This window comes from Lutjanus erythropterus, chromosome 16 (assembly GCF_056507025.1).
Source record: "Lutjanus erythropterus isolate fLutEry1 chromosome 16, fLutEry1.hap2, whole genome shotgun sequence".
NCBI classification, from domain to species: domain Eukaryota; kingdom Metazoa; phylum Chordata; class Actinopteri; order Lutjaniformes; family Lutjanidae; genus Lutjanus; species Lutjanus erythropterus.
The window spans coordinates 37,987,501-38,010,000 of record NC_139332.1 but is presented as its reverse complement, the minus strand read 5'-3'; the positions used below and the strand labels follow the sequence as shown (position 1 = coordinate 38,010,000).

At 42.7% G+C, this 22,500-nt stretch overlaps 1 protein-coding gene across 2 annotated transcripts in view; it reads left to right on the top strand.

The window, feature by feature from the left end:
• The window catches only part of plekho1a (pleckstrin homology domain containing, family O member 1a), a 22,987-nt gene extending 1,753 nt beyond the window's left edge, over positions 1-21,234 (top strand). Inside the window, exons 2-10 of one of the 2 annotated variants that reach the window (XM_084739586.1) lie at positions 2,260-2,412; positions 9,389-9,529; positions 12,996-13,100; positions 13,371-13,472; positions 13,587-13,910; positions 14,405-14,502; positions 16,098-16,260; positions 16,390-16,502; positions 18,352-21,234. In XM_084739586.1, coding sequence (XP_084595712.1) covers positions 2,260-2,412; positions 9,389-9,529; positions 12,996-13,100; positions 13,371-13,472; positions 13,587-13,910; positions 14,405-14,502; positions 16,098-16,260; positions 16,390-16,502; positions 18,352-19,153 — 2,001 coding nt within the window. In that variant the 3' untranslated portion in view covers positions 19,154-21,234. Of the gene's footprint in view, positions 1-2,259; positions 2,413-9,388; positions 9,530-12,995; positions 13,101-13,370; positions 13,473-13,586; positions 13,917-14,404; positions 14,503-16,097; positions 16,261-16,389; positions 16,503-18,351 lie in introns of both variants that reach the window. The other variant, XM_084739585.1, reaches the window with a different exon arrangement.
• The last annotated feature ends 1,266 nt before the right edge of the window (positions 21,235-22,500 follow it).

Below are 22,500 nucleotides of genomic sequence, written 5' to 3'. Positions count from 1 at the left end.
AGATGTTTGTGTTAAATAAATTGTAGCGAGTAAAATTAAAAAGTTGTCAGTAAAAGTAATGAAGTATTTGTACTTAGTTACTTCCCACATCTGGTTAGCCTTGGCTGTTAGCATTAGCTCCATGTGCTACAACATGTAAACACTGCTTACACATAATCATGAGTAAATAATAATAATGATAATAATAATAACAACAACAACAACAACAATAATAATAATAATAATAATAATAATAATAATAATACTTTGAGTACTCTCCTCTGATGGTACTTGTGTACTTTTACTTTGTTGAGTTGAAGTAAATCACCTGTTCTCTTCCTGTTGTCGTCATCACAGATCTTCTGTCATTGTAGCAGCTGTTTTCTTCTTCGTTGGTGTCTCTCAGCTTCCTTCTGTTATGTAATGAAAGTAGGTCAGTCTGACAGAGACAATATTTACTCTCCTCCTCCTCCTCTTCCTCCTCCTCCTCTTCACCTCCTCTTCCTCCTCCTCCTCCTCTCCACCTCCTCTTCCTCCTCCTCCTCCTCCTCTTCTTCCTCTTTCTTGTTTATTTTGTTGTTTGTTTATTTATTTAAATTTGGATTATCTTTATGAATGATTCAGTCTGTTTACTGGTTTATTCTTGTTTCCATCATTTCTTCCCTCCATTGTCTCCTCCTTCCCTCCTTCCTTAAATCATCTTCCTTGCTTCATCCTTTTTTTCCTCCGTCCTTAGTTCCTTCCTTCCTTCCTTCCTTCCTCTCATTAAGTCTCTGCAGTCTGAACAACAAGTTTACTCAAACTCTGTCCTGTTGGACGTCTCAACTTTCTGTTTGTCCTTCTGTTGTCCATTTGACTCTGGATCTGAATCTCTGGTCTCTCTGGTCTTTCTGTCAGACTGAACTTTCTGGTCTCTGCTGGTCTCTCTGGTCTCTGCTGGTCTCTCTTGTCTCTACTGGTCTCTGCTGGTCTCTCTTGTCTCTACTGGTCTCTCTGGTCTCTGCTGGTCTCTCTGGTCTCTGCTGGCCTCTGCTGGTCTCTCTGGTCTCTGCTGGCCTCTGCTGGTCTCTCTTGTCTCTCTGGTCTCTGCTGGTCTCTCTTGTCTCTCTGGTCTCTCTGATCTCTGCTGTCTGCTGGTCTCGCTGGTCTCTGCTGGTCTCTCTGGTCTCTGCTGGCCTCTGCTGGTCTCTCTTGTCTCTACTGGTCTCTCTGGTCTCTGCTGGTCTCCGATGGTCTCTGCTGTCTCTACTGGTCTCTGCTGTTCTCGCTGGTCTCTGCTGGTCTCTACCGGTCTCTGCTGGTCTCTGCTGGTCTCTCTGGTCTCTCTGGTCTCTGCTGGTCTCTCTGGTCTCTGCTGGTCTCCGATGGTCTCTGCTGTCTCTACTGGTCTCTGCTGTTCTCGCTGGTCTCTGCTGGTCTCTACCGGTCTCTGCCGGTCTCTCTGGTCTCTGCTGGTCTCTCTGGTCTCTGCTGGTCTCACTGGTCTCTGCTGGTCTCTCTGGTCTCTGCTGGTCTCTGCTGGTCTCTGCTGGTCTCTCTGGTCTCTGCTGGTCTCCGATGGTCTCTGCTGTCTCTACTGGTCTCTGCTGTTCTCGCTGGTCTCTGCTGGTCTCTACCGGTCTCTGCCAGTCTCTCTGGTCTCTGCTGGTCTCTCTGGTCTCTGCTGGTCTCACTGGTCTCTGCTGGTCTCACTGGTCTCTCTGGTCTCTGCTGGTCTCTGCTGGTCTCTCTGGTCTCTGCTGGTCTCTCTGGTCTCTGCTGGTCTCACTGGTCTCGGCTGGTCTCTCTGGTCTCTGCTGGTCTCTCTTGTCTCTGCTGGTCTCTCTGGTCTCTGCTGGTCTCTCTGGTCTCTGCTGGTCTCACTGGTCTCTGCTGGTCTCTCTGGTCTCTCTGGTCTCTGCTGGTCTCTCTGGTCTCTGCTGGTCTCTGCTGGTCTCTCTGGTCGCTGCTGGTCTCTGCTGGTCTCTCTGGTCTCTCTGGTCTCTGCTGGTCTCTGCTGGTCTCTCTGGTCTCTCTGGTCTCTGCTGGTCTCTGCTGGTCTCTCTTGTCTCTTCTGGTCTCTCTGGTCTCTGCTGGTCTCTCTGGTCTCTGCTGGTCTCTCTGGTCTCTCTGATCTCTGCTGGTCTCTCTGGTCTCTGCTGGTCTCTGCTGGTCTCTGCTGGTCTGTCTGGTCTCTGCTGGTCTCTCTGGTCTCTGCTGGTCTCTGCTGGTCTCTCTGGTCTCTGCTGGTCTCACTGGTCTCTCATTAACCCTTGTCCCCTCTGTCTTCTGTCCTGTCAGGGCGTCCAGGACTCAGGGGGTCCTCAAGCCGTCCAGCAGCCGGAGAAGGTGGGCTGGATCAGGAAGTTCTGCGGTCGAGGGATCTTCAGAGAACTGTGGAGGAACCGTTATGTGGTTCTGAGAGGAGACCGTCTCTACATCTCTGACAAGGAGGTCAGAACTTTATTGATATTTTATCATAAACAAACATGTTTATTTATCACATTTCTGTTTGTTTGTGGTCCTGAAGAGACAGAATCTGTGGTGATGTTAGACAGGACAGAGAGGATTGTGGGTAGATTTCTGACAGCTCCATTAGCTCTGTGTGTGTGTGTGTGTGTGTGTGTGTGTGTGTGTGTGTGTGTGTGTGTGTACTCAGTCAGATTAATAAATCACAGTTAATTGATTAATCTATCAAAAGAAAATATAAAATATCATCCTGCAGCCAGGAATAAATCAGCTGTTCTGATAATCAATTTATTGTGTGAAGTATTTTAATAAGAAATATGTCAGATTTCAGTGACATTTTGATCAATTTAACTGTTAATTTATCATCTGCTCCTTCTAAAATATGATTATTGATTTGTTCTGAGTCATAAACAGACAAACTCATTCAGAAAAGTTTCAGGAGGACGTTGTTTCTTTAATCTCTGATGACTCATCGTGGTCATTTTATGATTTATTACAGGAAATATTTTACAGATTTCTCCTTTAATTTTGACATAGACACCAGTGTTATTGTACTTTGTCAGAGGTAATTAACTTATATTTATTTTATTTGAAGTTTTTATTTGATTTTTGTTTTATTTTTGAAGGATTTAGATTTTTTTTCTTTTATATTTCAAAAGTTTAATTTCAGTTTGTAAATGTGTGCAGCTCTTTATTCATTTAACAGGAACAATGAAAAACAATAAACATCACAACCTCCTCAGTCACACATTAGCACACATAAAATATCTGATCGATCGATCGATCGATCGATTGATCGATTGATACTTGTTGTCAGAACAAGTCTGAACAGCTCCATTTGTAACATTATAAACAAACAAACATCAGGATAAGAAACCAGACACAAACATCCAATCACACAGGAGACAAACAAACAAACAAACAAACAAACAAACAAACATTTAACAACATAAACACAGAAGACGACATTTAAGGCCCTTTAACATCTGAGATCCATATTTCATGTGCAGTTTAACTGAAACACTAAAGAGTTTTTCAGTCTAACAAGAATAATTATGATTTACAGTATAAATAAACAATAATAAATAATCAAATAAAAGTTTAAAAACATCTGTCTGGTTCTAACTTTATAAATGAGGGTGAGACCAAAACATGAGTCATGTTTTCTGAAACGTGTTCAGTTTTTAAAGGAGACGTTGATTTTATTTCTGTTCAGGAACAAAACATCTTTATTTTATAAGAATTTTATTTCATTGTTTGTTCTAAGAGTGAAAATGATTTCAGCTGCTCATGTTCTTGTGTTCTAAGGTTCTTGTGTTCTCATGTTCTCATGTTCTCGTGTTCTTTTAAACTAAACTCGTAGAGATGTTTTCTTGGACGTGATAAAGACCTGAACGCTGCAGCTGCGAGTTTATTTTCAGCTCTGATGATGCTGAGTCATTTCTGAACAACGCTGAGTCAGACCGCGTGGTCATGTGACCTGTGATGTCACGATGTCTTTAAAAAGACTAAATGTCCTGAAAGAGCCGAGAGACACCGAGATAAATATAGAGAGTTTTTATCTGAATTTATTCTACTGTGAGGCCTCAGAGACACACTGATACACACACACACACACACACACACACACACACACACACACACACACACACACACACACACACACACACACACATTAGTACACACATAAACAGAGAGCGAGGCTGCTGGCTGAGCAGTCAACACGTGTCGCTGAATCAAAGATCTTCATCTGACACAGCTGAGCCTGCAGCCACACACACAGACACACACACACACACACACACACACACACACACACGCTGACACACAGACACACACACACACACACACACACACACACACACACGCTGACACACACACACACACACACACACACACACACACACACACACACACACATCATATAAAACCAGTTCTTGCAGCTGTGATCCGACAGACTGATTTGGTGTTTTCAAAGTCCTGAAACTGAGCTGAGACAGATTCTGTTTCTCTGTAACTCAGATCAAACTGATCACATCAAACTCATTCTGGCTGCAGACTCATGATGTGTGTGTGTGAAGCACAGCTCAGCTCACAAAACAACCAAATACTCACAGAGGCTGAGTTCCTCTTTGTTTGTGAGCAGAAGTCATGTGACACGTCTGCATCAGAGGAGGAGAGAGTGATCAGGAAACCTGCAGCAGCAGCAGCTCACCTGACACTGCTCTCATCATCCCATGGATCTCTGCTTTCAGATTGTTGGGGAGTCCCTGAATGCAGCGCAGAGGACAGGTCTGCAGTAGGTGTGTTTGAGTCCTGAAGTGCTGAGTGTTCACACTGGTTCTGCAGCTCCACATTATATAACAGTGTGTTATGTAACTGTACACACACACACACACACTGAATATTCTGCTGAGTCACACAAACACACTGCTGCACAGGTTCACACACCTGAGTGTTACTGAAGCTGCAGCAGGTCCGAAGTCTAAAAACTGGATTGTTGAGTCGTTTCATTTTCTCCGTCCTGAATCCCTCCGACGAGACGAGCAGCTCGCGCTTCATGTGCTCATGCAAACAGTTTATCGAGGCTTCTACTTTTCTTTACTTACTTGACTTTTCCTGCAGGAGTTTCTGTCACTGATTCAGGGTTTCACTGAAGAATCGTTCACACACAGCTGCAACAGTAGATCAGCCAATAGGAGCCTCCGGTCTGAGCTGAACTGTGATTGGTTTAAATCTACCGCCACATGCGTTTATGTGCTACACATGTTTGCACCTATTTTTTAAGATTGGACTTCTTTTTTAATTAAACAATGACTGAAAATGATTGATTGATTAATTAACCCTGTCACAGCTGCAGACTGCACGAACCTTCAACACTTTCCTCTAATGATTATTTTTATTATTGATGAAAGTTTTTATGTGGTGATGAGAATAAAAGAGTTTGCAGGCTGATAAACAACATAAAGCAGCTCATTCACAGTTTAAACAGGATCAGTGTTTTAGGTGACGGTGTATTTATGACTTAACCAGATTCAGTTTTTTATGTTAATCTGACTTCATCCAGTTGAGTTGAGATGTTTTCCGTCACACTGTTATATAAAAGTGACTCACAGCAACTAAACATCACATCTACATCATAAAGAGCAAGAAGAAGCTCAAACAGAGGAAATGAAATAGAAATAATCTGATTTATTTGTCTGTTTATGTAAAGGATTTTTATTATTTCAGTCCAGTTTGTTCTGTTTTCACTTCATTTATTCTGCGTTTCTGTGGAGGTCGACTGAACTGAGCTGCAGAATAATGACTCACGTTACCCACGAGTGTGTGTGTGTGTGTGTGTGTGTGTGTGTGTGTGTGTGTGTCTGTGTGTGTGTGTGTGTGTGTCTGTGTGTGTGTGTGTGTTTCCTGTAATTATGGCTTCTTTCATCATCAGTCATGTTTCTGTACTTCAGTTGACCCAGAACACTTGAATGCGGCGGCGGCGGCAGCAGCGGCGGCGGCGGCGGCCTGAGGGAAACGACTCGCTGTGTTAAATCTGTTCTCCTGCACGATGTTCCTTCATGTAGGAACATCTACAGACCAAACTATCCTCCAGTCTGATCACATGTATCAGTCAGATTATTGATTATAGTCTCATTAATTCTTGCTGTGATTCGACCGAGATTTGATAGGCTGCACATTCACAAACTGTGTGATGTCATCAGGAAGGAGGTGCTAGGTGATCATTTCTAACTGAAGCAGCGTGTGGCATCATTGCCAGAGATGAGAGGTAACAAAGTACTTTTACTTTTCTACTTAAGTAGTTTTTGCAGGTATCTGTACTTCACTACATTTGAACACTCCGTACATTTTCAAACTGGCTTTTCAAAAACGACGTAACAAGACAAAAACAACAAAAACAATGAAACAGTGTAACAAGACAAATATGACGTAACAAAATGTAACGAGACAAAAATGATACAAAAGACGTAACAAGAAGAAAATGATGTAAGAAGATGGCGTTGATCTTTGTGGTGGGCGTGGTTTTCAGAGTCTCTAAGCCTTTTGTCAATGTTGTGTAAATAAGATGCTTTGTTTTTTGTTTGTTTTGTTGTTGTTTACAAATAGTTTTATTTATCTTTGCTTTATTAGAATCATATTAATGTGAACTTTCAGACCTTTTTGACTTTGAGGATTTCGATACTGAAAAGCTTTGAGTTTCAGAGACGCTGTTTTAATTTAAAGAATTAAAGAACAGTTCACTGTCTGTGTATCACAGCTGAAGCTCAGAGGACGTATTGATCATATCAGCTCTGATATTGACAAATGTTCAACACCACCAGCTTCTATTGACCACACACACACACACACACACACACACACACACACACACAGTTATTTTAAATTTAAATTTAGATCAGCTCTAACACACAGCTGTGACACCCATCGATCAGTGTGTGTGTGTGTGTGTGTGTGTGTGTGTGTGTGTGTGTGTGTGTGTGACCTTCTGTTGTGTAAAGGTTCAAATTAAAGGGACAGTCCATGTTTTTGTGTCCTCTCATGTCATCAGTGACAAAGAAAAGCAGCAAATCATCACATTTAACAAACTGGAACCTGAGAATATTCAACATTTCTGCTGGAAAAATCACTGAAACAACTGATGAATTAATCAATTATCAAAGTATTGGGCAACTTATTTTCTTTCCACCAGCTGATCGTTGCAGGTGGACGTCACAGTGTCATGTTTGGTCTCAAGTGGGCGTGGAGAGGACACACGTCCTCATTCCACGATCAAATGAACAATATTAAATACACGATGTTCAACTTTCAAAATAAAATAAAAGAAGCTCATTCATTTACAGAAATCATTAGTTACATCTGATAGTTGATCACAGCAGACCTGACTCTCTAAAGCTCTAAAGAAGTACAGGTAGTATCAGTATTATGTGTATTTTTGCAGTACTGTGAGTATCTGCAGGAGTAAAACAGACATTAAAGTACAGGTAGTATCAGTATTATGTGTATTTTTGCAGTACTGTGAGTATCTGCAGGAGTAAAACAGACATTAAAGTACAGGTAGTATCAGTATTATGTGTATTTTTGCAGTACTGTGAGTATCTGCAGGAGTAAAACAGACATTAAAGTACAGATATGATCAGTTTTGTGTGTATTTGTGCAGCAGGATGAGCAGCAGCTGTTGCAGGACTTTATAATCTGCTGCAGATCTCCTCACATGATCTCTGTGGATTAAAGTTGAACGAAGTTAAAATGTTTCAGATGAATGAAACATGGAAACCAAACGAAGCGCTCAGTCGACTCATTTAACCCAAATTCAACCTGATTTTTACTGAAACATCCTCCTTTTTATATCAAGTCAACCTGCAGCCGACTCGAGGCTTCGAGTTCCCGTCTGTCTCAGATCATCACGGTTCGAGACGTTTTACAAAAAACTGTTTTGATTTTAGTTTGAGCTCTGACTCTTTGATCGACACGTTTATTTTTTTTATGATTTTTATCTGAGGTCACTTCTGAAACACTTTTATACGAGTTTATTCTCTCTTTTATTGATCATCTTTTAACTAATTTCACATTTTTTACTTCACTATTTGTCAGAAAACCTCTTTTGTTTTAAAGTCTGTGTGTGTGTGTGTGTGTCTGTGTGTGTGTGTGTGTGTGTGTGTCTGTGTGTGTGTGTGTGTCTGTGTGTGTGTGTGTGCGTGTGTGTGTGTGTGTCTGTGTGTGTGTCTGTGTGTGTGTGTGTGTGTGTGCGTGTGTGTGTGTGTGTGTGTGTGTGTGTGTCTGTGTGTGTGTGTGTGTGTGTGTGTCTCTGTGTGTGTGTGTGTGTGTGTATGTGTGTCTCTGTGTGTGTGTGTGTGTCTGTGTGTGTGTGTGTGTGTGTGTGTGTGTGTGTGTGTGTGTGTGTCTCTGTGTGTGTGTGTGTGTGTGTGTGTGTGTGTCTGTGTGTGTGTGTGTGTGTGTGTGTGTGTGTGTGTGTCTCTGTGTGTGTGTGTGTGTGAGTGTGTCTGTGTGTGTGTGTGTCTGTGTGTGTGTGTGTGTGTGTGTGTGTGTGTGTCTGTGTGTGTGTGTGTCTGTGTGTGTGTGTGTGTGTGTCTCTGTGTGTGTGTGTGTGTGTGTGTGTGTGTGTGTGTGTGTGTGTGCGTGTGTGTGTGTGTGTCTTTAATCTGATCACATCAAACAGCAGCTGTGAGCTCAGAGTGTTTCTGAGTGAAGACGTGTCACTCGGATCATTTTTCTGTCAAACCAAATCAGACCGACTGACTGAGAATCCTGCTCTCTGATTGGCCATCGGGTGTCAGGTGTTAAAATCAAACACAGTTCGGGTCAACGGTCTGATCTAAATCACAGGTAACCATAGCAACAGGACTGGTTGTTAAGCAGTGAACCTCCTCACACATCCTTCTACAATCCACTGAGAACTTTAGAACGCCCTGAAGGACCTGGAGGACCTGGAGAACCTGGAGAACCTGGAGAACCTGGAGGACCTGGAGGACCAACAGGACGTCCTCATGGACGACTGGAATCTGCTCGAACTCTAACCCACATCTGGAGCTTTATCAAAGGCCCCTGGAACCTAAAGGACCCCTTCAACCTCTGGAATCATCTGTAAACTCCCCATGAAGGTCTTCCACCTCCTTCAGGACCAGTTCAACCCCCCAGAGGACCAGTTTAACCTTCACAAGGATCTTTACAACCACTGGAACTCCTTTAACTGGTGTAAACTCCCCAAGGACCACGAGTCCCATCAGTGTTTGTCTCTCCCATCTCATCTTTTATATTTTGATTGATAAACTTTGTGTTTCTTTGTTTCATTCTTCATCAGATAAAGAAAATAAAGATCATTTCCAGGTGTTTTGTCAGTTTTTTGTTTTTGTACTTGAACTGAATCTGTGTTCAGGTGAAAGTCGGTCTCGCTGCTCTTTGACGGAGCTGTAAATGACTTTGTTCTGTGTGTTTGCAGGTGAAAGATGAGCGTAAAGCTCAGGAGGTGTTCGATCTGGCTGATTACGAGCGTTCAGAGGAGCTGAGGAAGGCAAAGAGTCGCAGCAAGAAGAACCACAGCCGCTTCACTGTGCTGCGCTGCAGGCAGCCGGGAAACACCGTGAGTCACCTGAGTTTACCTGAGGCGTCCAGGAGGAGGCGCCACAGAACGCAACGTCTCTTTATCTTATAACACTGAGTGAAGTATACAGATGTTAAAATACTCTCATGAAAGTAAAAGTACTGATTCAACTTGTTTACTGCAGTAACAGTGAAAAAGTTCAAGCTTTAAAATGTCCTCAGACTTTTTAGTCTTTTATGTCTTTTTAATTGTTTTTTGTTGCGTCTTTTTACTCTTTTTACATCTTTTATTTTGTTTTTCTTCTTTTTCATCTTGTTGCGTTTTTCTCATTACTTTTTATCCTGTTACATCTCTTGGTTTGTCACGTCTTTTTAATGTCTTTACGTGTTTTTTTTTCTTGTTATGTAGTTTTTAGTCTTGTTATATCTTCTTCCTCTCGTTTCTTTTTTTGGTCTTCTTATTGAATTCGTCTGTCCTGTGTGATTGATACTCTGATCGTTATTCTTCTGTCCATTTAGGTTGAAATCAGTCTTGATACAAAATAAAATAATCAATAATTCACCTCAAACGCAAACTGTTTTTCAACCGACAAGATTGTGACAGGATTAATTTTTCACCATTTTCTTTACAGATCAAACTAATAATCAATTGATCAAGAAAATAATTGACTATCTATGAAGTATTTTGATGTGGGTCATGATGGTTTGTTATTTTTGAGGTACTTGTACTTTATTTGAGTCTTTTCTGTTTCAAACACCTCTGTCCTTGTCAGTTTTCTGTGTCTCTGTCTTCACTCGTCTTCGTCCTCGTCTCTCATGTCTGTCCTCTGTGCTCAGAGATTATTCTGCCCCGCCTGACACATGCTGCCACGTCATTGGTGGATTTCCTCCTACATCTGCCTCAGGATTGGTGGATTAGATTTTATTTCACCCACCCAGCCTCGGCTGCAGTGATTGGCCGAGCCGTGTTGTTTTTTTCCTCCTCGGAAAAGGTTTAATCCGCAGAATCTCATTAGTCTGTCAGAGGACGAGTTACAGCAGAATAATCCCTGCAGAGTCCAAACACTGTCCTGTCTCACACACCCACTGTCTCTCTGACTGTCTGTCTGTCTGTCTCTCTGACTGTCTGTCTCTCTGTCTGTCTGTCTCTCTGTCTGTCTCTCTGACTGTCTGTCTGTCTCTCTGACTGTCTCTCTGCCTGTCTGTCTGTCTGACTGTCTCTCTGTCTGTCTCTCTGTCTGTCTGTCTCTCTGTCTGTCTGTCTGTCTCTCTGACTGTCTCTCTATCTGTCTCTCTGTCTGACTGTCTCTCTGCCTGTCTGTCTGTCTGACTGTCTCTCTGTCTGTCTCTCTGTCTGTCTGTCTCTCTGTCTGTCTGTCTGTCTGACTGTCTCTCTGTCTGTCTGTCTCTCTGTCTGTCTGTCTGTCTGACTGTCTCTCTGTCTGTCTCTCTGTCTGTCTCTCTGACTTTAGCCTCGGTCTCTCTGACTGTCTCTCTGCCTGTCTGTCTGTCTGACTGTCTCTCTGTCTGTCTCTCTGCCTGTCTGTCTCTCTGCCTGTCTGTCTCTCTCTCTGTCTCTCTGACTGTCTCTCTGCCTGTCTGTCTGTCTGTCTGTCTCTCTGTCTGTCTGTCTCTCTGTCTGTCTCTCTGCCTGTCTGTCTCTCTCTCTGTCTCTCTGACTGTCTCTCTGCCTGTCTGTCTCTCTGCCTGTCTGTCTCTCTGTCTGTCTGTCTCTCTGTCTGTCTGTCTGTCTGACTGTCTCTCTGTCTGTCTGTCTCTCTGTCTGTCTGTCTGTCTGACTGTCTCTCTGTCTGTCTCTCTGTCTGTCTCTCTGACTTTAGCCTCGGTCTCTCTGACTGTCTCTCTGCCTGTCTGTCTGTCTGACTGTCTCTCTGTCTGTCTCTCTGCCTGTCTGTCTCTCTCTCTGTCTCTCTGACTGTCTCTCTGCCTGTCTGTCTGTCTGTCTGTCTCTCTGTCTGTCTCTCTGTCTGTCTGTCTCTCTCTCTGTCTCTCTGCCTGTCTCTCTGTCTGTCTCTCTGTCTGTCTGTCTCTCTGTCTGTCTCTCTGTCTGTCTGTCTGTCTCTCTGTCTGTCTCTCTGCCTGTCTCTCTGCCTGTCTGTCTGTCTCTCTGTCTGTCTGTGTCTCTGCCTGTCTGTCTCTCTGACTGTCTCTCTGCCTGTCTGTCTCTCTCTCTGTCTCTCTGTCTGTCTCTCTGCCTGTCTGTCTCTCTGCCTGTCTGTCTGTCTGCCTGTCTGTCTCTCTGGAGCAGAGTTAGCCCTGAGTTCACAGGTTTATCCCCTGAAAATCAACTAAACACGAAGCTAAACGGTGTTAAAGAGGAGAAAATTATCTCAGGGCCGAAGTAGCCCAGGAACAACTCGGCTAATGATGCACAGTCTGAAAGTCCACTATGATATTAACTACAGGCTACAAAGAATATTAGTGACAGAAAATAACATGACAGATGTACTGAAGAACATAAAGCACACAAAAGAACAAACTGCAGAACAACAGCAAAACTAAAGAACATTAGCTATACAACATATTAAGTGTATTGATCTGCAAATAAATAAATGTACTTCAGTGTAACAAAAGAACTTAAGTTACAATAAAAAACAAAACAAAACTGACAACAACTACACAAAGTAAAATTGGAGAACCAGAACATTTTGTTTTCATACTGAAGAACCTAAACAACAGTGTAAAGCATTAGCTTAACGTCAGAAAAGTGCACAATGCAACTCAGTACACTAAACACTGTTTAGACTAGCTTTACCCCCAAAACATCTTTAGTTACACTACCTACACTAAAAACACCAAAAAACTAAATTACACTGGCTACTAAAGATTCGCTAAGCTAGCTTCAACTTTAATTAACGTTAACTTAGCCTACACTAAACAGAGCCTATATTAAACATTAGCTAAAATAGCTGCAACCAAGAACTTTAAATACACTGTCTACAATAAACATGATCTACATGAGCTAGGCCAGAAAAAATGTAATTACACAAAATAATCATTGTGTTTTTTGCACTCTGGCTATTCACTTAAAAACTGCACAATGTAGCCCACTAGCTACACTAAACATTAGCTACATGAGCTACACTGAAAAGCTTTAGTTACACTAATTACACTAAATCTGAGCTGCAAAACCTACATTGAAGAAATTTGGTCTGATTACATTAGTACCAAAGATTAGCTACAAACATGGGCTGCACTAAACTTTAGCAACATCAGCTACACTGAACAATAAATGACACTAAATAAGGCTACATTAAAACCATGGCTAGCTACATCAAAGATCTTTACTTACAGCTACAATAACAACATTTTTGACATTAAGGGACTTTAAATCATTCCTGCAGCTTGAAAATAAAACTTGTCTTGTAAAAGTTGTCTGGGGTTTGTTTGAATATTGTTTGTTTCAATCTGGCTGGATGAGTCTGGACAGGTAAGTCATACTGTACCTGTATCATGTACCAAACGTAGTTTTTATGTTTTTGCAGGTTCCCAACCTCGTGTTTCTGGCAGTGAGTCCTGAGGAGAAGGAATCATGGGTCAACGCCTTCAATGTAGCAATCATCAAGGCCAAGAACCGCATTTTAGACGAGGTATGGGTGGACTGTAGGTTGACTTTTATTTGTAGTAAACCTTGATGAAACTTATTAAAGGGTTCCTTACCTCTGTAAAATGTTAATAAAGCTTATAGTCTCTGACTTTAATTAACTGGACGAGCTACATTTGATTCAGCGATGTCCCTGGGTTTATCAAACAGTATGTAGTTTTCATATTGTTGGATGGATTCTGTTTAAACTAAGATACAGTAAGGAGTTATAAAACCTTCCAGTCATTTCTGAGTCAGTCTGTCTGTGTCTGTCCAGGTGACCATCGAGGAGGACAGTGCGCTGACTCATCCCACCAGAGACCGAGCAAAGATCCCTCATGGCCGTCGGCTACCGACCAGGGGACACCTGATGGCCGTGGTACTGAGATATCTTATCTTTGTCACAATCTTTCTTTGATTCTCAATCAAAACATTTTAAATGCATTCCTAATATTATCTTTGGTAAAATGTCGTCTGTAATAACTCACCCCAGGCGTCCACCTCTTCCCATGGCATGCTGACCCTCGACCTGGTTGCTGAGGAGGACGGTTTCTGCCCAGACTACGATGGCGACTCTCAGGAATCTTGGGAGAACAGCCTCCACGTCGACCTGCAGAGGGGCGGGTCATGTGGACAGGTGGCAGCTGTCGGATCTCGGGGTGTCGGAGTTCGTCAGCGAGCCGACACCGACGTGTCAAAGCTTCGGGTGACCTCCAAGGAGCCCAAAGTGAAGACCAGCAGTCTGCCCAGGGGCAGTGAGCGGTCCTGGGGCAAACATTCACACTTGGAGACCTCCAAGGTCCACAAGACCCAGCAGGTACAGGTCAGGAAACTCCTCTGATCCTTGTCCTGAAGCCCTAAATTTCTGCAAAATATAAAGACTAAACCCTGCAAAATTAATCACTGATTGTTAGCTTATCAGGCAAACGCTCCCAGTCCCAACCTGCTTAAATTTGTCCAAAACCCAGTATTTCTTTGGGGTGTATCAGGTTTAATGACCCATATCTGGGATTTTTGTTCTGTTTTTTCAGTAAAGGTATGTGCATCCATGTAAGCAGCTGTGCAATGCATTCTGGGAACACCATGGTGGGTTTCAAGAGATAGCGTCATGTTGGCTGCTACTCATTTGCATAAAGCAGAGGTCTAGGCTATTTTATGTTAGCACTAGAACTCTAATCTTTGACTTTGTGTCATCAAGACCTGAAAGATCCAAAAGACGTTAGTACACTGGTAGAAGTCAATCCTTATTATGCAAATATTTCCTGGACTACAGATACCAAGAGCAGACTTGAACCAAGTTTTACCTTTCAGGTCCTTCAGGCTCAGTCTCGAACACCACAGCCTGGGAAGAGATTTAGCATGCAAGGCCGGAGTCGCTGTGCCTCCATGGATGAAGTCCTCTCCTCCAGGTAAACCAACACCTGACAGTAAAAACAATCACAACACAGCTCCTCATCTGACAAAGCAAATTCTGATAAATCAAAAATTTACCAAATTCATCCCCATTAACATCCAGTAACATTTAGAATTTGTCCTGAGGTGGTACTTTTGAGAGCAGTGACTGTTTTTAAAACTTACTGCAGATGCAATCAAGGAATCATTTGAAGACCAATCCATAGGGTGTCTGGACTCAGCCTTAGAGACGGAGTGAGGAGCTCAGAGTACAACTGCTGCTCCTTCGCTTTGAAAGGAGCCAATTGATACGGTTCAGGCATCTGATCAGGTTCTGCCAGGACACCTTCCTTTCAAGGTTTTCTGGGCATGTCCAACTGAGAGGAGACCCCGGAGTAGATCCAGAACTCACTGGAGGGACACTTGACCTGGGGACACTTCTGGATCCTTGAAGCAAGCTGGAAAGTTTTGCTGGGGAGAAGATGTTTGGAATACCCTGCTTACTGCTGCCACCACAGCCAGACCTGAGATAAACAGAAGAAAATGGAGAGATGGACTTGATGGCTTGATATGTATTATTTATCCTTTATATCCTTATATCAAGTCATCAAGTCCGTCTATCCACTTCCATCCAGTTGAGGTCGTGGTGGCAGCAGGCCAAACAAGGTAGTCCAGACATCCATTTCCCTAGTTGTGTCTTCCAGCTTATCTGGGTGATTCCAAGACATTCACTGATTAGATGGGACATAATATAATTCCTTATGTATTTCCCAGATTTGTCTGGATCTCCTCCCAGTTGGATGCACCTGGAAAAACCTCTCAAGTAAGGTGTCCAGGATTCATACTGACCAGATACTTGCACAACTCTAAACTATCTAAAGCTGAAATTATATCTCCGTGAATTTCATGATCACAGGCACGTGCAGATTCAGACTTGTCTACAACTTGTCTGCAAGGCCACTAGACTACAACAAACCAGGGAGAACCATCTGCACATGTATGGAACAACTCATCCATATGGACTCCAGAAAGTAGTAAACTACAACGCGTCTGTGGTGAAAATGAGATTGTGGATACAAAGAGCCGAAATGGGTTTTCTCAGGAGGGTGGCTGCCATCTCCCTTAGGTATAGGGTGAAAAGCTTAGTCATCTGTGAGGAACTCAGAGTAGAGCCACTACTCCTTTGTGTAGAGAAGAGCCAGTTGAGGTGGTTTGGGCATCTCATACGAATGCCACCTGGTCGCCTCTCTAGGGAGGTGTTCCAGGCACGTCCAGCTGGGAGGAGGCCACGGGGCAGACTGAGAACTAGTTGAAGGCATTATATCTCCATCCTGGCCTGGGAATGCCTCGGGGTGTCCTGCTGGAACTGTTACCACCGCGCTCCAATTTTGGACCAGTGGTTGAAGATGGATGGATGGATGGATGGCATCTGTGGTGATTGCAGTTGTTCTGTTTTGGAGTACAGTCGGGGCTGAGCCCAGCCACCCTGCAAAAGAGAATCAGGATCTAGAAGTTGTGGTCTTATGAAGTATTTACTTCTCTTGTAAAAGTTTATCTCTAACTTCCTCTTTCCTTTGTTGCCCTTACCTTTTTCCTTTTTCCCCCTCGTCAGACCGGCAATGATTCGATCTGAATTGCGCTCTGCTCTTCGTCGCTGCCCAACTGAAGAGGAGGCAGGGGGTGGGGCTTCAGTACAGCCGGTGGGTCAGTTGCAGAGTCTAATCGCCCAGAGGATGCAAAGAGCTCAGGAGCTGCTGGAGGAGATGAGGCTGCAGGTTTGACTGCTTCATCCGTGACTCCACTGAAATTTTGTTGATTGTATGATCACCAGAGGCAAATGGTATCCTGCAGAAACAGATCAATGGGATATAATTCAGACTGATGTTGTGTGTTGTGATCAACAGGAGCTGCAGAAGGCAAAAGCAGAGAGAGAGCGAGGAGACAGCTCACCTTACCTGAAGGGTATCGACTCCCCTCGCCTCCACCACCTCAGGGGCTCCGACTCTCCTCACTCCAGGTTAGTTTGATTGTTGTCACTAATAATTATCTGACTTCCAAAAGTCTTGATGTGCACTTTTAATCTTCCAAAGTTAAAGGAATGACATCAGATTGTCTTGCCTTGCTAAAACTGGCTGGAAACTGAGTGAGTTTCTGCAGAACGAATCCAAAGTCGTGAGGGTGTGTCTACCACTGAGGAGCATGATTAGAGAATACTGTGTCCCAAGTGTCCTTGAATAATGGTAAGGGGTTTGTTTGTGTCTGTTCTTGCCGCCATTCAAAGCAACTATTTTGCATTTAGAAATCCTCAGACCATCTGTAGGTGGTGAGATATCCAACTGTCTGGAATTGTGAGACCAACCAAAGGCAACAGTCTAACAAAGGCTTGTAACGGTCAGACATATATGTTTGGGGTGCCAGTTAGGTCAGCGCCTAACAATACTTCGTCAGGGTGTGAGTCAGTATTATAATTTTTTAAGTTGTCAACCGCACATAAATTCAAGAACAAAAAACTCTTTCACCGTAAAGAAAATACCTCCCTTCCCCAGCAAGGCCACAAACAACACAACACCACTGCAATAGGATCAAGAGCACTCAGTATATTGCAACACACAAACAATTACAGCAACCAATGAAAAAATCCCTTCCAGAACTCAAAAATAATCCAGTCTGGATTTTCCCTTTCAACAGTCCAAACAAAACAAAAGAAAAGGCACACTGTTCCCACAGTTCAGTTCGGTGCACAAAACAAAACACTTGATTCAGAGAGAAGAGTCAGTTCAGTTTTTTTTTATACCCCCAAGAAATAAAAAGCAAAAAAGAGAACAAAAAATAAACTCACGGCAAACCGGAGTCACCTCTCGTTAGTCGAGTCCAGTCAGTCCAGTCCAGTCGTCTCCGTCCAGTCAGTCGGGAGTGTTCCAGAGACGCTGCGGCTTCAGGAGATCGAAGACGTTATAATCCACGGGTACGTGTCGTCGGAGATTGAACAACCAGACTTCTCCTCCAGACAGATTTCCACCATACGGCTCCCAGCGAACTACGCGAACTACTGATCACGGAAACAACGATGCACACAAGGTATTCCACTGCAGGGCGGCCTCACCGCTCCCTCGTCGGACTGTGTGTGCGCCATCTTGGTGAATCGTCATCAATATAAGACATTGAGGTGTAGGCGGCCATTGGCTCCGGCACGGAGGTGTGTGTGTGACGGTGACGGGGGCGTGTGTGTGTGTGTGTGGGAATGAACTCCAGTAACCTCCCGTGCACTAGCTGATCGCTACAAGCTAACCTTAACATCTCAGTGATAATAAGAATCAAAAAGTGTATTCGCAAATGCATTCGACCAGTCATGTTCGGATGACAATGTGGACTCACAGAGCCACTGTAAGGATTCATTCTTCTTGTTGTGCTTGAAGATAGTGTTAGCTTTTTTGGGAAAGGGCAGATAAACAAAATGACTCTCTAGTGCACAGAAAAGTAAACCAGTTCTTCTAAAAGGGTTAGAAGTTGAACAAAATCCAAGGTTCATGTTGGTGGAAAGGTGTCATCAAGGGCAGAAGTGTTGGGTAAATCCAACAAAATTGGGGGTGGCAGTAGCTCAGTCTGAGAGGTGCCAGTTTCACCTCGTGGCTCATGAACAAGGCACCAAATCCATAACTGTTTGGGACGCCTGTTTCTGGGCAGCATGCATCATGCTACCACCTCATTGTGTTTGTACAATGGTATGAAAAGAATGGAATTTCTATCGAGTTGGTTTGAACGATGCTCATCTGTGCAACTCGACTTTGTAAAGTTGGAAACACCAAAGGGTCTAAAAGGGAAATCAAATTACCGATATTTAAAATTTGTCTTGTTGTCCTCCTCAGCCGGTCGTCTGGATCCCCACGGAGCAGGAGCAGCGACTCTCCTCGCCTCCGGGGCAAAGACTCTCCTCGTCTGAGAGGGAGGGAGTCACCTCGATCCAAAGCCAAGAAGAATCGCTCCAAAGGAACGGACTCGCCGCGCTCCAGAGGGTCACATTCACCTGCCGCCAAAGCACACGAGTCTCCTCAACTCAAAGATTCACCTCGTCTGACCGACTCTCCTAAGACGAAGAGCTCCGACACCGTCAGGTCACCAAAACTGAAGGGATCGTCCTCCTGTCCCAACAAGGACAATGACTCTCCAGTACAGAAGTCACCTGACTCACCTGACTCCTCTCAGGTCAAAGGATGTGATTCTCCACGAGTCAGCGAGACCAACTCCTCTCGTCAGGGGAGCAGCAACGAGTCGCCCAGTACAAGTCAGAAGAACTCCCCAAGTTTTTCTGGATCCTTCGAGTCTTCGCAGCCCAAAACCCCCGACAAACACAGTCTGTCTCCGCCTCCGTCCTCCTTGCCTTCATCCCTGCTGTCGGAGGAGGACCTGGAGGTGGAGAGCAGGCGAGCCGAGGCAGAGCGCCTCCTGGAGGAGGCCGTGTCGTCCTGGAAGGAGGCGCAGGAGGTCCTACAGGAGGTGAAGGAGCTGCAGAGCCAAACGCTGCGGCGGCAGCGCCGGAGGACCTATGAGAAGATGACACCAACGGCGGCGGTGGTTGCGTTACCCACAGCGAATGCGGCAGCAGATGAAGATGATACGCCCACCTCGCCGACATCACTGGAGGACGACGACGAGTCAGAGACGCCGTAATGAGGATGTTTTGTTTCAAATATTAACTGAATTCTCTCAATGAAAGTAGCAGTTTAAACATGCTGACGCACAAAAAGAGCTGACAGGATTTTTGGAGATGTTTTTCATGTTTTAATCCAGGGATGTCGGGACGCACGTGAACACTTAAGCAAATGTGGATTAATTTTGAAACCAGCGATACAGTTCTTCCCAGGAGGTTAAATGACTTTAATCCTCCACAGTGCACTAGACGCCCTCTCACTTCTGCTGCCCGTTTTACTCCACAAAGTCTCTTTGTGTGACAGATGTCACATTTAATTTGAATTAAAATGTCATTTTAACGGAGAGGCGCTTCCCTTCACCTTCTCCAGTGGTGCTGCACGTTTTTTCTTCTTCTTTTTCTGCTGAAAGTGAAGTGAAAAGCCTCTCCAACGAATTCAAAGACAAATTTTTCTCCCAGGAGTTTTTTGAAAGGGGTTTTGGATGATGAAAAAAGACAGTTTTGTCATTTAGAGACAATTGTTTTTACAAGCAAAGATGTCAGCGTTTATATGACGGGGAACTTTTTCAATATGACTAAAACATGAAGGCACTGAAGAGCACTATGTTTCCTACAGGGGGGTTCTTCTTTTTCAGGACGGAAACACTGAAAATGGACACTGATTATTAAGAATTTAAATATCTGTGACTTGATTTGATTACTGATATTTTGTAAGTCTTCTTCTGTAACACTTCTGTTAAAACAATCTTATAAATTGTTGGTTTCTGATTCAGTTGTAGCCTCATGTCTCCTCACAAAATGTCCCTGCAGCTCACTGTCGGACAGATTTTTCAAACATCAGTGAGATTTGTTGAGCTGCAACAAAAATCAGGGAGTTTCACTTTCTGCATCACAAAGAGAGAATAAGCAATAATATCAGAAACAAAGAAAAAGACGGGCTGTAACAGACGACAGATAAACCTGCTGGGGGGTAAAACTATGCTGCTGGTTCCCCTGAACGCTGCCCACTCTGTGCAATATGTAGTTTTACTCTGCAAGAACACAGCTAATAACAATACTGCGCCTGATATTTGATGTTTTTATTTAAAATGTACGATTTTAGCACAACAAAACCACAATACCTTGAGAATTTGAAAAGTGGATTTTAACACAGAACAGGGCAGAACAGATCAGGAGCAGAACAAACCTCAAAGACCTGATGGTTCTGTTTCAGTTCTGCATTTTAACAAACAAATTCTGAATTTTAGCACATTTAGTACCTGACTGATACTGGATATCTGAGGATCCATCTTGAGTTGAATTTTAGAAAATCTAACAGTGTTTTGGCTCATAGTGATTAACTTCATAAACAGGAACGGGTTGGAATAAGAAAAAAAACATCATAAATTATTGGCGTTTTTAGATTAGAGCTGGAAAAACTTATACATATTGCTTAGTTAAGTGCTGAATTATCTTAAATAATCTAAAAATGTCATTTTTTAATGATGTTTTACCTGTTTTCAACCTATTAATCATTGCACAGTATATATAAATAATCATTTTATAAGGTTCCCTTAAAATTGTTTTAATCAATAACAACCAAAGTAAGTATCCAGGGCTGTGACGATAACTGCATTAATGTAATATCACACTCATGTGATTCCTACTGTGTCATCACCCCAACTTTTATTTTGAAGGGTCATTTTCTGATTGGTCAGCATTCAACCCAAGGCATCATGGGATTGCCAGTGGGCGATTACCAACATGCTAACAACAACTTTTCAAGATGGAAAAATAGATTAATAACTACACGATTTTTCATCATGGATTTAAAAAGACGCTGCAGTTTGAGGCTAATTACAAAACTTCTGTAAGACGTACGATCGCTCTGGAGCTGACGTTATAAAGTTACTATGCTAACATTAACATTAGCTTAATGTTAGCCTCTCCTGCTCAGTTTACTTCAGGGTTTACGCCGTTACTTCTCCAACAGTTTGAAACAACAGATGAGACTTTAAGAAGCTGCAGCATTTATTAACCTGAACTGAACATTTACTGTCACACTGACAACTGACTGCTGAGTTTAAGTTTCTGCTCGGCTGTGAGCTGCGCCGTCGATCTGCTGCTCTTCTAACAGTGTCCTTTAATAAAATGTGATTATTTTGTCAGTGGCTGTAAACCGCCGTCCTGCAGGACTGCATCGCTTTTTCCCTGCAGTCAAAAAAAGAAAAAGTCATCACAGCCCTGATATCTACTGAAGGGAACATTTCATGCTTAAAATATAAACGCGACATGAACACAGTGACATTTACACGTCACAACAATTACAGAACAAAATGTACACGTCGCTGACATACAGAACCCAGACACATGATAACCTTCATGTATCGCAAACATGTGACAAAATGTTTGTTTCCATAACTGACAGGTTTTAGTCTCGCAGACACACAAAGGTCTTTTACATGATGAAACTGACATTTCATGGAAAAACAAAGATAATAATCAGTCCCTCCAGGATTTTGTGGGTTATTTTCGGGATTGTTGCAGCCAAAAATGTCTGATTTCAAAGTGTGATGCACGTTGGAATGTTTTTAGACATTTTTTGCCAAGACATTCCAGGAGCAAGTGAAGACTGAAAAAAAGGTGTAATTTTCTTTTTTTCTTTTCTTTTATTTTTTTTGTTGTTGTTGTTTGTTTTTTTCCATTACAGGGCAAAAACACTCAGGGTTATAAAATTCTAACAAAATCTGAATCTGCTTTAATGGGGGGAAAATAAAGAAAAGCAGATAAAGTTAAAGTAAAAAACAAAATAAAGAAGTGTGCAGAGTTGATAAATGTCAATAACGATAACAAACAGGAAGTTATGTTTATTGGCCAAATTAGCAGGAAAGTTGCAGTGATTGAAAAAAAATGTGCAGTTGCTCAGAATTCACAGGAATTGTGTGAATTTGTATGAATTTGTGTGAATTTGTGTGAATTTGTTTGAATTTGTGTGAATTTGTGTGAATTTGTGTGAATTTGTTTGAATTTGTGTGAATTTGTTTGAATTTGTGTGAATTTGTGTGAATTTGTTTGAATTTGTGTGAATTTGTGTGAATTTGTGTGAATTTGTTTGAATTCGTGAGAATTTGTGTGAATTTGTGTGAATTTGTGTGAATTTGTGTGAATTTGTTTGAATTTGTGTGAATTTGTTTGAATTTGTGAGAATTTGTGTGAATTTGTGTGAATTTGTGTGAATTTGTATGAATTTGTGTGAATTTGTGTGAATTTGTTTGATCGCAACATTGCAACTTCCTGGAGGAACTGAATAATGATTAATTTTTGAAAATTACATCTGTAGCTTCTGTTTCTGCAACATTTTATAGTGTAAAAACAAACTCATCAGCGT